This window comes from Mastomys coucha, unplaced genomic scaffold, assembly GCF_008632895.1.
Source record: "Mastomys coucha isolate ucsf_1 unplaced genomic scaffold, UCSF_Mcou_1 pScaffold21, whole genome shotgun sequence".
Classification (NCBI taxonomy): Eukaryota; Metazoa; Chordata; class Mammalia; order Rodentia; family Muridae; genus Mastomys; species Mastomys coucha.
This window is the reverse complement of record NW_022196904.1, coordinates 101718440-101735729: the sequence shown is the minus strand read 5'-3', so window position 1 is coordinate 101735729 and position 17290 is coordinate 101718440. Positions and strand designations below refer to the sequence as shown.

Genomic DNA, 17290 nt, shown 5'->3' with positions numbered 1-17290 from the left:
AAAGACAGACAGGGCAGCTGACTTGTGGCTGTTTAAGAAACCCTGTAGGGCATACCTAAAGCTCTAGTGATCAGGCACAGTGGACACAGCCACAGCCACCACTACATACAGGGCACATTTGACTAGGAAAGATGGCTCAATGGGTAGAGGCACTGGCTGCCAAGCCTGATGACCCAAGTTCGATTCCTAACACTCATATAGTGGAAGGAGCAGACTGAGCAAGCCACTGGCTGGTGTGGACTTCCCACACCAACAAAATACAAGGAACTTAAGAAAAAGAAAGCTAGGCAGTGGTGTCACATGTCTTTAATCCCAGCACTTGGGAGGCAGAGGCAGGCAGATTTCTGAGTTCGAGGCCAACCTGGTCTACAGAGTGAGTTCCAGGACAGCAAGGGATACAGAGAGAAACCCTGTCTCGAAAATACCAAAAAAAAAAGTAAAAAGAAGGCAGATTTCACTCTCAACAACTCAGACTGTTGCAGATAAGAAAGGTGACCCACACTTTCATTTTCTTTATTTTTCATTGATACCGTATGGATACAAAGTTTCTAGAAAGCTACAAAATGTCTACCACTTTATCAAGAAGGCATCAAAATGTGTCACTTTGCAAAGACATGAAAACACCTGCAGGAACTGACACAAAAATAGCATTTTTAGAGTGATGAAATAATTGCACTTAACTGTCATGGGTATTAAAGTTATCACACATATGTACCGCGAAAGCTAGAATACATTTGTTTTTGTTTTTTTTTTTACAAAGCACTTTATAAAAAAATTCTCTGCACACAAACCCTATAATTTTCATATAACTATCATACTAAAGATAAATTCACTTTAAAGCCAACACTTAGAACATTTTTTTTAAACAAGAAGGTACCAGTACCTAACACAAACGTTAACGAGTACATGAACGCTGTACTGCCGGGAGGGTAGTCAAATGCCTTTTGAAAGTTTCTGCAAACAGTTTAAGGAAACATCAATGAGCCACCTCACCCCCTTCTCCACAATCTCCCCCAAGAGGAACCCAGTCACCCAGATGCTCAGGTTCCGGCCCAGTCCCAGCAGCAGTACAGTATCAATAGAGCCACTGACCAGATGAAATGCCACAAGCCCATCCTATACACTTCACAGGAGACAACAGAGAAGCCATGAAGTCGCTTAGAATCCGAAGGAACACACGTGGCAAAAACCAATTTACATAAAATTTGAGCGTATCAAAGAAGTAAAGGCTTTTCAGGTTTTTTAAACGTTACAAAAAGATTTTTTTTTGTCATTTTTCAGGCACGTACTATTTTGTTTTTACTGTTTTTCTTTCCTTGTCTGAAGTCATAAGCCCACTGGAAAAGGCCTAGAGAAGCTGATCTTTCAAGGAGGTAACAGGAGATGGACATCCTTTTTTCTTTTTTAAAGAAGTGCAGTTAATAATCTATTTTACACATTGAAACTAATCACAGAAAACAATTAATTTGAAAAATAAAAACACAAAACTCATAGACAGGTTTTCTAACATGATGGATGTGTGGATTCTGCCCGCCTCTCTTAGAGAGAGAAGAGACAGAATGCCCGTGGTAAAAACCAACAGGGGCCAGGCCGAGCAAGGCTGGAGTCTAGTGAGACCTGACACCATGGTCATGAATGAATAAGGTGGGAGACATACACAAAGGCTGCTTTTATCTAAAATGATATAGTGTGGGCCACGGGACCCAAGGCAGATTCACAGAGAAGACAAGTTACAGCTTAGGAAGGAACAATAAATACAGATATCTCATCTTAGTTAATGATGCGTGACTTCAGTGAGGCCTACCCTTTGCAACACAGTAAATTTAAAATACAAACCTTCATTTTAAAAGATATAAGCAAAGAGTTCAGGAGAGAAAACTACTGCAAACGAGACAGCAACGGCTAGAGAGAGGCACAAGAGAACACACATTTGACTAAGTTCTTCAAGTTGTGGTGCGTCCCTGCCAGGGGGGTACACGACAGCAAACTACTAACTCTAACCTGTGCTGAGAAATTACCCTTTTCATTTGATAGTTGCTTTTTCTTTTAAAGCACAAAACAAAAACAAAAACAAAACCTGGACTTTTTATACATACTCACAACTTGGGGTGGATACAAATCACTCGGGCAATTTCAGAGCCCAGAGCGGCTATTCCTTAGGTACCAGGGAGGGGCCGAGAGAAAGTGTGTGGTAGAGTTTTTGAGGCTAACTTTCAGAGTTGTCTGTCATTACTTTCACACCTACATCAGCAAAAGAAGAAAAAACAAAACAAAACAAAACACCTATTTTTTTTCCTGGCTTCTTTTTGCCTCCTTTGTTCTTTCTCCTTATGGTATGGGGTTTCCAGATGCAAAAAGGTTTTACTCTAAGCTGACACACACTTTAAAGAGTTGGCTGAGGACTAGAACATCCTTGAAAATGCCAAATTGCAAATGGTGTGCTCTTCGCAAGTCTCTCACAGCACATTCGGACATCCGGAGCCAGCAAAACTGCCCAGAGACACTTCAACTGCAATGACCCTAGTGAACCCATTTTTAATTTTTGTTCTGCACTGTCATCTCAATTCGAGGTTTCCAACAACCAAATGTGTAGGCAGGTAAGTGCACACTGTCGTTCCAGTGGACGAGAGTCTCCACAGTCTGGACGCGGACACGGGAAAGGCAGAGCCATGGTGTCCACCCACTGGCCGGGATTCGGGTGCTTGTGCGTTAAGTTCCTTCCCAGGGACGCAGAGCCGGGTGAAGACTTGGTGGACATGCTGGGGAGAGGTGGCACACACAGACACAACAGTTCGCAGGGCTTCCCACTGCCGCACTGTGCTGTACAGGACAGTGGTGGTGGGGTTCCCCACTGGCAGGCAGACTCACAGCAGGCAGGGACCACACGGTGCTCGATGCTCTCATGAAGACAAGCCTGCGGTTGGTTATTCATCCCGGTTAACCAAAGGCATTATGGTGATCTCGAAATATTTTTGGTCTCTCTACAAATTGTCGTTATTATGGTGGCACTTTCTAAGCTGGAATCTCGAGCCAAAGGCACTTTCAAGCTGGAGTGCAGAAGATTCACAAATAGCTAAGTATTTGGTCATGGATTGAAAAAGGCATCAATGAAAAGTACAATTCGCTCTTCATAGCAAGCTGCAGAGCGGCAGCCTTTAGTTTTGGTATGGATACGTACGTGAGAGCATGGTCAAAGAATCGACTTGGGTTCTGATTCAGGTTGTTTGAAACCAAGTCATCAGCTTCCTATGGAGCTGGATTTAAAAAAACGGGCTTTTGAAACACAAATGAGAACGATTTTGGCTTGTCCTGCTTCTGATATGGGGCCAATTAGCAAGTGGACACCCAGAACAGGCTGAGAAAGGCTGGCGGCTACAGGTATTACTAAGGCACTGCTTTACTGGGAGGCTTTGGCAGCTGTGAACTGAAAACTATGAAAAGTAACAGTAGTAAGAAAAACGCTTCCAGCTTACAAAAGGGCTCATGGTTCCCAGGCAGCCTGTCGTACTGACGCCCTGCCACGTGACTTCTCCAAGATTTAAGGCTTTTCAGGAACGACACGGGCAGGGCTTAGCCACAGAAACATCAACACAGAAGAGGCCAGCAACTCAAGCATCCTAATGTCACAGGTGAGGACACCAACACACAGGTATTCTACCCTTTCTTGGGACAGGCATGGTGTGCCCGAGCATAGACAAAATTATACAAATTACAGGTACCTGGTCTGTAAAACTGACCGTCAGGTGACTTCAATAATAAATGGTTGTATAAAAAGATGGCTAATGCCACTGTGGTACTGAAGCCAAAAGAAGATCTGGATCTAAAAGTCCTCTGAAGAATTTTAACACCAAGGGATTTCTTTTGGCTGGCGTGTGGGCAGGACTTTGTTGCTGGGATGTGCGGTAAATAGAAATTTGACTCAAAGCCTGTGGCTGGAGAACTGTCTTCTGAGGAAACAAATGGCCCATCAGCCTCACCATCTACTTGTGGTCCCCAGACAGCTCTAGGGGATCTAAACTGACTCTGTCCATGCATTCCCAGGGGTCACTTAAGCACAGAGCACCAAGGAAAGATGGCTTCCACCCAGGAGAGGCCAAAGATGAAAGAGAAACCCTCACCCTTGTCCTGTGACTGAGACTGGACCAGGCACCTCTCATCCCTCAAGATGAAGGGGAATGGGACTGTGCTCTCTTTTAGTTTGAGTACGAGGCACCTTCTGGAACAGATCCAGACCTGCTCCATCCCTAGAGATGGAAGCGATAGAACAGATATCATGGAGCATGAGCTGGACAGCAGAAGCAGATATACCCTACCTGGAAAAGGAGGAGGAGCAGGAGGAGGAGATGGGGAGCTGAGAAAGATCCAGGCGGGGGAGGGGATTTTCTCTTTTTAAGCCCTGGGAAAAAGTAGGCTATAAGCCAAATCAGAAGTGCTCTTTAAGAAAGAGTCAGATGGCTATAGGGAAACTTCTGGCTGGCCTTCCCCAGCTTCCCCAGACAGGAGAGAAAGCAGCAAGAAAGAGATGGTGGCTGTGCAGGAGAGTCCTCTGACAGAAGACAGGATGCTGCTGAAGAATATTGCCACTTGCTTTTTCCTGACCTTAAAAAATTGGGGGGTGGGGGAAGAAGAGTTGGGTCATAGCATCAGAGAAAAACTGGTTATCAATATGCTAATATGACTAGTAAGAGAAAAGGCAGCCTTTTTTTTTTGGTTTTTCGAGACAGTGTTTCTCTGTGTATCCCTGGCTGTCCTGGAACTCACTCTGTAGGCCAGGCTGGCCTCGAACTCAGAAATCCACCTGCCTCTGCCTCCCAAGTGCTGGGATTAAAAGCGTGCCTGGCAAAGGCAGCCATTTTTAACTGAGGTTGAACCTTGCAAAACCCAGGGCAATGAGCTGTGAGAACTGTGGAAATGGCTAGGAATTCTCAATCCTCCGACGATGCACAGGGTACAGCCAATTAATGTCCCTGGCCTCCAGTTAGCTGGACTCTAGGGGGTCCCAGGACACGTTCTGAATAAGTTTTGGGTGGACTTTACGTCTCTTTCACTGGAAAGATGGTCTCTAAACTATGCAGTGGCTAAGCAAGATGTCTACATTATATCCATGACAGATCTGTCCCAGTCACTGTGAGACAGCTCTGGGGAGGGAACGGTGAGGGCAGGGCTCAGCAATGGTGCCCATAAGCTTTAGGAAGCTGAGAAGAGGGCAGAAGGAGCCAAAGATTAAAGACTCAGATTAGAGGTTAGAACAGAACCTCCCACCCCAAACCCAGGCTTTCACTTGGGAAATAAAGCAACTTTGGGGTAACTGGGTCACTGATTCAGAGAGGGAAACTCTCTGAAGACAGAGCAGAGACCAAGAACAGAAGGTGGGGTGTGGTGCATAGACATGACAGAGCCACTGTATTCATCACCTTCAGCAACCGTGAGAGCAAATTGGTTAACATTGCAAGGCTGAGGAGCTATTGACAGCTGATGGTTCTGGGGGAAAAGAACTCAGTTTAAGAGCGTGGTTCCTGGCAGGCTCGACCATGTTTCAATGGATGTCCCCACACCCAGGAGTATGGGCAGCACAAACTGGCCATGGTGGGTGTGCTGGCTAGTTTTATGCCAACACAAGCTAGAGTCATCTGAGAAAACAGAACCTCAATCGAGAAAACATCTCCATAAGAAATGGCTGTAGGCAAGCCAGTCGGGCATTTTCTTAATCAGTGACGGGGGCAGGGAAAGCCCATTGTGCATAGTGCCATCCCTAGGCTGATGGTCCTGGATTCTATTAGAAAGCAGGCTGAGCAAGCCATGAGGAACAAGACAGTAAGCAGCACTCCTCCATGGTCTCTGTATCAACTTGTAGTGTCAGGGTCCTGAGGCCCCGACTGCCTTCAGTGATGGACTAGGATGTGGAAATGCAAGTTCACTTTATCCCCCAACTTGCTTTTGGGTATTATTAACATCGTAACAATATAACTGTAACTAAGACTAAGGTTATTTTCATTTTAAAGGCAAGAAAGAATGAGAAGTTGGGAGGGATGAAGATATGAGGGGAGGTGTAAAATAAGAAGGTGGGGGAAGAGTAATATACATTAAAGAATTTCACAGCAGTTTTAAGAGCAAAAAGTGAGGTCATCCACACACTCCCTTCCTACTGCCTAGGAAGGCATTAGGAAGAAGCGGACCAGACAGTGAGGCAGCAGGCATGCCGCCCTGTCTCTGTGATATCTTACCCTCCCCACTGCCAACCACTATCCTCTAGGTGGTACATGGGAAATAAGTCCTCAGAGCCTTAGAGGTACGGAGGAGCAGCTGCACTCCTGAGTAGCAGACCTCTCCCCCATCACATTCTGGGATGACCTATAGCCACAGGAGATTACTGGTATCCATTCATTCATATCTCCCTGGTCTCAAGACGTAGGGGGTTCCTCTTGAATAAGGACAGAGGAAACCAAAGCTAAAGAAACCTCCCTAAGAGGGTTGTCCAAAAGATTAATTAATGTCACAACCAGGAGACATCTTTAAACACCTGGTTTGCAGACAGATAAGGGGGAGAAACTCAGGGTAGCCATTCCTTTGAGGGCTGGCTTAGAAACAGGGAACCTAGGCAGTTCTCCTGAGGAGAAACAGTTCCCTATTGGCTTACATAAGGGAGGCACATTGCAAATGGAAAAATCGTACACATGCTCCTCTGGTCTTCCCAGGGATGAGGGATGCTGCTGGGAGAAGATAGAGTCAATCCAGTGTGGTTCTTTAACTACATGCCAGCTGCGCCCACCCACTAAAAACCAAAAGATGCCAGATATAAGCAGTCAGAGCTGATGCTGGGGCAAAGGTGTGCGTGTCTCCAGGATATAGCAGATGTAGAATTTTACTTTATACCTTTAGTGCAAAAAAAAGCCATGATTTTTTTTTTAACGTAAAAAGTTTGTACCATTTCTATTGTGTTTACATATTCCTAACAGTTGTGTGTGTGTAAAGAAACTCTGCTTTCCTCCCACCTTCCCTGGGAAGCGGAGGGTAACCTTTCCTGCTTCCCCAGTGAAAAAGTACTTAGGGAAGTAACCCGAGGCTGGCCACAGCAGACCAGCTCTGCTGGGTAATGCTTTGGAATATTCTCTTAGTAAGAGAATGAGGGAATCTGCTTGAAAAGATGTGTGTGTGTGTGTGTGTGTGTGTGTGTGTGTGACAGAGAGAGAGAGGGAGGGAGAGAGAGAGAGAGAGAGAGAATGAGAATGAAAATATGTGTAAAGGGCCACTGAGGCTTATGGACAGATGCCCTTAGAGAAAATATATCCATGTCTATTCTGCAGACAGAGAGGCGATGAGCAACTAGCAAACTGACAAAAAACAGGAGCTCAAAGAGCTGACTATCCACATGTGCATGAACATAGAGCTATAGTCATATATGCTTCCTATGCATACTGGGTTACCAGCAACAACCTAACCACAGGCTGGCGAGGATGCTGGTGACAGTGACATTCTGGGGAGCAGAGACACTAAGCCTGATGAGCCTTCTGCTTGCTCAGTTGATGACAATGTTCTTCCAGCCACAGGATTCTGCATCCTTTGCAACTCGCAGTGCAGTATTCACGCCAATTTTTAAATTTGCTATTAAATTTCAGTGGCTCAAATGTGAACTCGTCTCCATAAAAAATTTGGTTGACCATATAAAATGTAACTGCACACACAAGACTATAACATTGTAAGCTTAGACTTGTTTCAGTATTATCTACTTATTGCAAAAAGAGCCATCTTTTCTTTTTCATTAAATAATGAATTATCACATTAGTACAATACAATTTTACATTTTTAAATATACTATATATGTTAAGGATAAGGGGTGACATTTCCCTCCTTTGTAACACCTGTTTCAAGAGTTTAATGAATTAGGATATTAGTTTTAACCTTGTGGGTGGGGTGGGTGGGGGTGGGGAAAGGTACAAATTTGTCTCATTAGGATATTTTAACCAAGTATGTCTTAAGGCTATAGTTTTACATTTGGTTTTAAAAAGAAAGATTTCATTTAAAAAATAATTTAGTGAATTACATTCTTCCATAACTTCCTTCCTAATTAGTTATAAAGATAAGTCTAAAGAATCTTAGTTTTCCTGTACTAATTTACATTTATATTTAAAGATTAATTTTACTTGTATCTTAAAACAAGAATTTCATGTTGGAAAAACAAAAAAAGAACTAAATACATTTGTATAAAGGCAGTCAATGCCCCATGGCCAATCCTCTTTCTCAGTATTTTCTACCACAACAGGAAACAGGTCTGCAGAGAGGCTTAGCTTAGGCTGGTAAGATTCACCTTCCCCAAGGAATTGTGGGTTGCAGATCTGAGGAATACACAAAAAACTGCATCACAACTTCACAGCTACAAAGATAGCATGAACACATGGAAAAAAATAAGTTCACTCGAACAGGATTAGAAAGGTCAGGGTGGGACCCAGGGGGCCAGGGTAGCACCCTGTGTGGTGAGGTTTACAGTCAGTCGTTCGATAATGGAGAGTGTGTGTGTGCACATATGTGTGTGTATATACAGATATCTCTATATATAAATAACCAGGTTCAGTCCTTTACAAGCCTGTAGATATGATGCTGTGCTCCATGTTCACTATTCGATACTTCAAATACACAGGCCATGCAGAGGAGAGTTTCTTGAGTATCCCTGTTTGTTACCACCTGTTTTTAAAAAAAAAAAAAAGAGGCATATGTACCATCACCCCACATACATGACAGCAAGGCCAAGGTGTGCCACATTCAGAAGATTACAAGGCTCACAGGAGCCCCATGAACCCCACCTGATGCTGCTCTCTGCTGACACAGGCTATACCTCTCACAATGTGTTAGGAAATACCCATTCATTGCCCCTGGAGGTTTCTCTCCCTCTCTCACATCTATGATCTTAGTTCTTTCAAATCTGAGCTCTGGCTCTCCTCCTCACATTGGCCCGAGGCCCCCAGGCTACCTCAGAAGGAACATTCTCTGAAGGACAATCTGATCAAATGTACCTCACAACGCTTCAATGGTTCTCTGTGACTTTCATGTTCTAAAACGTTTTGAACTTGAGTGCCTTATCTAGCTTGTCAAGGGTCTAATTTCCCCTCTGCAATGGTCTGTTTCACTCATCTAAGTTTCTTTTGCCTCCAAGCGCCCAAGCTCAGCGTCCCTAACTGAAAAGAATAAAGGCTCAGCTCTGAGTTTCTCCACGGAGCTCTGTGATTCACACAGACTGGTGTTTTTCAATATCCAGCTCCTCCAGTTAACTGTGAAGAACTGAGACCATGTCCTCTGGTTAGCCAGCTCAGGCATGGTACGCCATGATCGAGCTTCTGCTGAGTGAACAAACTTTATGACGGCCAAGCTGTGTGCCTACTATGAATGTACTGCAGTATGAGATGCTCGGCACAGACCTCATAACTCTGCGACTGGGTGCTATAGCTCCCCATAGCAAAGAAGAGGCTGAGGTGCCACCATCTGCTCAAGACTAATCAGCTCAAAGCTGCTACCTCATGCGTAGGTCTTCCCCACCTCTGAGCTTGGTCATATTACCTCAGCACTATGCCCATTTCTGTGAGACACTGGTGATAATGTTATTTTCCATTCTTTGACTGGATGAATACCTGTCTCCCTCATCTGACCTTGGGATGGCTGCCCGCCTCAGCCAATCCATCTAATTATTCCTAGCACCTGATACCCATGTGTGCACTCAGGAAAAAGTCTAACTTGCTTGGTAAATATGAAGAATGTCTGCTTATCCTTCAACATACACAACTTCTTTATTACTATTGAGAATCCCACCCCACCTATATCTAGACTTCAATGGTGCCTCATTCAGAAATATGCAACAATTTAAATTGTTGTATATGACTGTGTATCATAATCTGCTCATTTTCTTCTTTGACTCAAAGACCATAAGTTACCATGGCACACTATGATCATAAAAATCACTTCTAAGTAGCCAATGCTATACCATGGTGCAACTGAGGGAATTTAAAGATTCTCACTGGCCATCTTGGAGGTGAAGAATACAGATTTAAATGATCCATTTATTAATGGAGACAACTATGGAGACCTTAAAGCTTCAGTTCAAGCTTTCTGATTTCATGACTCAATCTGTGTTGATCACCATGACCTGAGTCATAAGGATCCCTTAACTACAAAAATGATACTGCAGTTCATGGTAAGAACTTTACAGTAACATTTACAAAGGGTCTTTATGTCTAGCATAAGGCTTGTGATTTCTCATACACATGCATTTTCTTGTAAATCCATTCTTTCTGTCTCATGTATGGTAGGCCATGTTCTCTACCACTGCATATCCCTAGGCTTCTTTTCATTTTGCTTTAAAATATTTTATTTGATTTTACCTTATATGCATGAGTATCTGCCTATATGTGTGTATGTGTAACATATACCTGGTGCCCTCAGAGGTCAGAAAAAGGTTGTTAGAGCCCCTAGAACTGGAGTTACAGATGGCTACAAGACATCGTGTAAGAAACTTAAGAGCAAGTGCTTGTAATTGTCGTCAAGCCAGCTATCTAGCCCCATTTTTTCATTATTTATTTTAAGACAGGGTCTCACTAAGATAACTAGGCTGGCCTTAAACACTCTGTAGCCTAGGAAGACTTTGAAATGTGCAATCCTCCTGCCTTGGCTTCCTGAGTAGATGAGATTACAGGCCTATACCACTAGGCCCAGAAGACAGCAGGCACACTTGGTTCCTGACTCATCTTTGTCCTCCCAGCTCTGCTTGGGGCTCTCACTACCTCTATGTGTTCAGTTCAATCCCAATGCAACAGGATGCAACTAGAGAGCCTAGCCTACCAGTCGTCGAGAACTTAAACTGGCCTGATAACCCACTTTTACTTAGCAAAGTGGTGGCCAGCAGCTGCTAACAAGAGCTAGAAAGTACAATTTCTCCTGTCCATCAATTGGATGTTTTCATTTTTGGAATCCTAAAGTCCACGATTTTCTAAGGCAACGATATTATTTCTAACAAATGTTCCTTGGAAATTATTAATTGCTTATATCAAAACATTTTGTTTAACTGCTTAATGACACTTTGCTGTTGTTTTGAGAAGGGTCTCCTACTATAAGCCGAGCTTGGCCTTGAACTCCTGATCCTCCTGCCTCCATTTGCCATATGCCATTATGACTGGCTTTAATAGACATTTTAACCAAACCCAGTGAGATCCAGGATGATGGAAGTTGTATGTCCCAGAGGCATGTTGCTGACAGGTACCTGGGCTCTCTGACAATTGAGGCCTGGCTCTGACATCTCAGGGCCACATTCAATTGATCCAGGTTCTCTGAGGCAGAGCCCAGATTGGTGCTATCACAATCCTCAACCTGCAGTCACAGACATGTCTGAGCTGGAGTTAAAACTCCTGCTTAGAGAGGTGGGTGGCTACCACCTAAGAATTCAAGTCACTGACATGGTTTTAAAATCTAGAAAAGAATCCAGAGTGTTAAGGCCTGTACTTGCTTTTATATGTGTGTGTGTGTGTGTAGGCCAGAGTTTGATCTTGCATGTTCTCCTTGCTCGCTCTTCCATCTTATTTAATATTTTTTTTCTTTTGGAGATATAATCTCTATCTAAATACAGAGTGCACTGATTAGGCTAGGCTGGACAATGGCCTCCAGGGAATGAGCTACCCGTCCCCACTTCCCCAGTGCTGGGCACTAAGAGGCAATGCCATGAGGGCTGGCCTTTTGTGGGGCAGAGAAACAGTACTCAACCTCCATGCTTGTGTGGCAAGGTTCTTACTGACTGAAGCATCCTCCCTAGTTCCCACACGCTTGGACTGCAGCAGAGTACAGTTCTGAGACAGATACCTGCTCCCTGCCACCGCTCACTCTGCAAACTGCCACTCTGCAAGCTAGTCATCTTCCGCCAAAAGGATACTGGGAATGTTCCCCAGACTTCCAGGCTCAAAGCTTCAGGAGCACATAGGTACAGTTGAGACTCCATTAAGACTCTCTCTCTAGAGAAAGTCAAGCTTGTATGCAAAATCCATTCATGCATGAGCTCTGAGATGCCAGTCCCTGATGCCAGTGACTCCAAATTCTGGCTATGCCATGAGTACTCAGGTTGCTAGGCTTGTAGGGCAAGTCACCTGAGCCACTTCATCAGCTTGTCTGAAGATAGAGTTTCACTGTGTAGTCCAGCCTGCCCTCAATCTCCTTATCCCCTTGCCTCAGCCTCTTAAATATGGGGATTACAGGCACATAGTACCACATAAGGCTTAAATCAGAGTCAGCCTGCCTGCCTGCCTGCCTCCCTCCCTCCCTCCTTCCCTTCCCTTCCCTTCCTTCCTTCCTTCCTTCCTTCCTTCCTTCCTTCCTTCCTTCCTTCCTTCCTTCCTTAAATGGGAAGGGAAAGTGGAAAGGAGCCTTTCAAACCAAACCAAAACAATATATATCTGATTGAGAACCAACATACCAGGTAAGGGATTCCTTGGATGAACACTCAGGCTCTCCATTCTAGTAACAGAGAAATGCAGCAGCCTTCAGAGGCTGTGGGACCAGAGGTGCCCTTGCCAGCCCCTCAGGAGAACTGCACTCACTGAGGTTTACTGTGGCATCCTGATCTTCAAGTTTAATCAAGAATTATTTTCTTTTTAAAAAAGCCTTATAAACCCCATTACTGAATACTTTATGAACATATTTTGAGGACAAAAACCTCTGACTCTGGCAACTGATAACGAGTCATGGTATCAGAACTTGTTGAGCATCAGTTACCTAAGTATTCTTGCTGAAAACTGGCTTGCTTCCCACCCACAGTCCTCAGTGTCCCCAACAAGCTTCAGCACAGGCTCTACCAATGCCAACCAGGAGAGAGACAAATATTACCAATAATATGGTGAAGTTTTCCAAAACACTGTTCATCATATATTTCTCTGGTAGGTGTTTAAGCTTGTGGATGAAGTTGATCATATATTCACACATTGGCGAGCGGTTTATTCGGTACACGAATCGGCCATTCTCGAACCTCGCATATTCTGTCTGTGAGGAAACAGAGGTTTGAGTGTCTTTATATTTCCAAACATAGAGAATGGCTGCTTTTGAAAGCATGAACTTTTCAACATGAATCATCTATTGATAAGCTCTGTCATTTCTGACGATTACCTAATCACAAACAAACCCTACCTCTAAATTTACAGCCAGGCACAGAAACTATTACTTTTCTGCAAGTTAAAAAAATGTTGTAAAGGGTGATCTTTAAAATATTTGATAAATCCTTCCAGTAAAAGTGTGTGTGTGTGTGCATATGTGTGTGTAAGAGAGACAGACAGACAGACAGACAGAAAGACACACACACACACACACACACACACACACACACACACACACACACTGACTTCGGTCCAGAAAAATAGAAATTGCTAGTAATGAACCAGAAAGAGGTGCTAAACATGGTGAGTGGAGGCCACAGAGTGACCACTAGGCCTGAATACACAGAGAACTCAAAACCTTTAAGGGAGGAACCACCGCAGTTAAACTGGAGAATCTGCTGTGTTGGATACTCTGAAGGCAGATCTTTCGAGACAGATCTCTCTATGTAGTCCTTGCTGGCCTAGAACTGGCTATGCCGACTAGGCTGGCCTTCACTTACTAGAATTAAAGGCATGCATCACCATGCACAGCTCTGTAGAAAAGCCTTTGATATATATCTTTTAAATCAGGCTCCCAAACCCAAAGCCTATCTTAGAAATCGGAATCTAGAAATATGAATCCAACACAAATCATAAAACATTCAGAATTTAAAAAAAGAACAAACATGATAAAAACCACAAAATCCTATCAAAACATGAGACAGAAATGCAAATAAATTTATATTAATAATATATCATTTTAAATATAGTTATAGTGTTCAAACCATTTACATTTCTTTACATTAAATAAAGTGCATATCGTTTGGAAATAGGAAAGCTGGCTCCTAGCTTAGCAAAGACAGAAAAAGAATAGTAAGAACAACCTGTTGCATCTGACCCCAGAACCTAATTATAAAATCAGGGCCCAAAAGCTCCTAGGATGAGAATGTTACAGAGAAAGATTCAGCTGGAAAAAAGATTAATACTTAACAAATATATCCACTTGCAGTTGTATTTTGTACAGACAGTGTATGTGTGTCCCCGTATGCACGTGGTAGGGGGGTCAAAGGAAAACCTACAGGAGTTGCTTCTTTCTCTCCTTCACACCATGTGGGTGCCAGGAATTGAACTCAGAATCTTAGGCTTAGCAGCAAGCACCTTACCCACTGAGCCATCCTGCTAACTGATCATTAGTCCCCTCCTTTTAATTCTAATTTTGTGCTCCAGCTAGTTTGTCAGGACAGCCACACCCCACACTACAATTCTAATTATCCTTAATGCTCAAGATTCCCAACTGATATTTCCTGTCTCTCAAGTCTACTCTTATATCTCTAATTATCTCCTATTTGTCCCTTGAAAAGGTACTGTCTGGTCATTGCTGCTGGCAAGCATAAAGAGTGTGACCTCTGGCTCTCCCTCCTCTCTAAGCTTTAATATGCAGTTACTAAATTCCATTTAAAAACTCCTACTGGAGTCCCGAGGAAGCCATTTCAGGAAAGCTCAAGACCCCTGTTAAATTCACCATCAACTCAACCCACCGGTATCCTTTCCTGCCATTTTAACATCAGTCTTGCATGGCTTCGCTCAAGAGGCACCAAAGCAGCCCACACCCCCAGAGCTCTGCCTAAGCTCTTAGACCCTTCCTCTCCTGACAGGCACCCTCTAGCCCTGGCTAGGAAGGCAGAGTCTTGCCACAGGCAAGTTAGGCTCCTGGAAGGAGAGAGAACTGCAGCAAATAAAACCTCAATCTTCAGGTGGTGGCAGTTAGGCAGAAGACACTGGAAAATCAGGTAGGTGACCAGACTGCCACCTTACAAACGTTATTCACAAAAGCAACTAAACCTGACGAGACAAACAGGTCTGTGAAAGCTTGCAAGCTGAACACAGGATGGAATGCCTTGCTTTTCTGTATTTGTTTTGAGATAGGACTCTGGTAAGTAGCCCAGGCTGGCCTAGAACTCAAGTCTCATGCCTCACCCTCCCAAGTGCTGGGATTACAGGCACAAACAAACACTCCTTACTGAAATTTAAAATAAAAACAATTAAAATGAAAACAGTGAAAACAAAACAAAACAAAACCCTACCGGCCCCACTTCACCCCCCTGCAAAGGCAAGAGTATCAAAAACAAGGTGTCAGAAGCGGGGGAGGGTTTCAGATCAGCTGCAGCCACCTTGATCATTAGCCACAATGCCTGCAGCTAGGAAGTGGAGAAGCATCCTGATCCAGAAGCCCAGCCAGAACCCCTAGGGGACATCTCACCAAAGAGACCAGCTGGGCAGCTGGGCAGGACTTCCCTCAGAGAGGGCTAGCACAGAGCATCCCGGATGATCTCAGATGCTGCCCAGGCATTTTTACCTTTACCTTTATGATGGTAAAGATACAAATGGAAGAGAAAGGAGACCCGAAAAGGTCCTTGCCGACTGGAAGGCAGCAGGCTACCCAGAGGACTTTCTCCTCTAGGCCAACTTACCTCTACTTTTTCTACTACTTGTTTCCCAAAGGAGCACACTTTGGTGGAACAGGTAACTGTCATGTTTTCAGAGCTCTCATACTGACTGCTCACACCATAAAAGGCCCCGGCATCGTCTTGGATATTGCAGTTTAAGTCCGCCTGTTGGAAGGAAGCAGGGGCAGGTTATTCTCTCATCTTAGGGTCACAGTGGCAAAGAATCTCTCTGGTAAGCCTTTGAGCAGGTAAGCAGTGGGGAAGATACAGTTGCCTCTACAAATACCAGCTTGATGGGAAGTCACTTCCTTCCCAGGCGGGGCTGAAGTTGCTGTAGCCAAGGATGGCCTTTATGTCCAGTCTCCACCTTTTAAGTTCTTACAGGAATGTACTACCTACCACATCCAGTTTACAGATGCCGGGGTTGAACCCAGGCGGGCCTCATGCGTGCTAGACAAGCACCCTACCAACTGAGCCCTGCAGTGGTTGGTACACATCTGGGAAGTCTCGCTTTGAGAGGACACGCTACCAGGATGCATTCAGCCCAACTTCCTTGCATTCAGTATTGAGAACAGGACTTGTAATGAAAATTCTCAAGTTTCTAAAATGTATGGAAAGTGGGGCATGAAATGATTGTGTCCTTTGCCAATCTTGTGAGAGACTTAAAAAACAAAACCAAAACCAACCAACCAACCAAGCAAGCAAACAAACAAACCAAAATACAGGTTCCTGCGGCGGCTGACTCATCACTGTTTTAAAAATGATTACCACACCCAGAGCAGAAAGGCTTTCTACTAATGACCACCCTACAAAAATACTAAAGCACATCTATGCATATAATACAGGTAACTGTATTCATTCTTATGAATGGCCTACGATGTAAGGCTTATGCTGGACAAGATGCACCTGGCTACAAGCTAATGAGAGAGACAAGCACAACGGAAAGGCTATCCAGTCAGAGAGTAAGTGTCACACCAAGGGATGATGGGAGGCCTTAGATGCACAGTGAAAGGAGACCTTCCCAACTCATGTGATCATGCATGAACAGGAGACGAGGAGGTACACAGACGTGGCTCAGGCTGTGGAGCACTAAATAAAAAGGGAAGGTTGCATCTTGGAGCAAATGGGAAGCCCTAGAAAATTCTGGTGCCAGGAATCAAGATTAAAGCAGGGCTTCAGAGCGCAATGTCTGCAGGGCATGGTGCCACTGCGGAAGGCCATGGCCATGGGTGGATGCTATTGCTGCAGTCAGACTGTGGTGGATGTACAGTTCCCACAGCAGTGTTAGAATGGGAAGCTTTGGGGATGTGATTAGGAGTCTGTCCTTGTAAATGAATGGACAATCACAGAAAAGGACCACGCCCTCCACACAAGAGGCCTCCCCAGACACTGGTATCTGGACTCTGGGCCTTCCAGTCTCCAGAAATTCAAGCGATAAATCTGGTCCTGTCTATCCAGAGTTCCCAGCACACTGTATAAGAACAGCATCAGAAAACAGGTTGCAACCAATTGTTGCTCTGTAACAACTCAATGATACATACATGCTTGGGCTGGAAAGGAGGTTTTCAAATTATTTTTCTTTAGTTTCAGCTTCAGAAAGTCCTACCTTTAAAGAAGAATAACTAAGTAGAACATGCCTATAATCCCATACTGAGGAGACAGAGCAGGAGAATCACCATAAGTTCAAGGCCAATCTGCACCACATAGTAAGTTGTAAGCTAACCAAAGCTATAGAGTAAGATCAAGTCA

General features: G+C 44.1%; 1 protein-coding gene across 14 annotated transcripts in view; it reads right to left on the bottom strand.

Annotated features, from left to right (window-relative positions):
* Positions 1-476: 476 nt before the first annotated feature.
* Positions 477-17290, bottom strand: part of Tead1 (TEA domain transcription factor 1) — a 228578-nt gene continuing 211764 nt past the window's right edge. For all 14 annotated transcript variants that reach the window (XM_031387919.1, XM_031387922.1, XM_031387909.1 and 11 more), the window contains 3 exons: positions 15566-15706; positions 12853-13005; positions 477-8679 (listed from right to left, as the gene is read on the bottom strand). In XM_031387919.1, coding sequence (XP_031243779.1) covers positions 8566-8679; positions 12853-13005; positions 15566-15706 — 408 coding nt within the window. In that variant the 3' untranslated portion in view covers positions 477-8565. The remainder of the gene's footprint in view (positions 8680-12852; positions 13006-15565; positions 15707-17290) is intronic.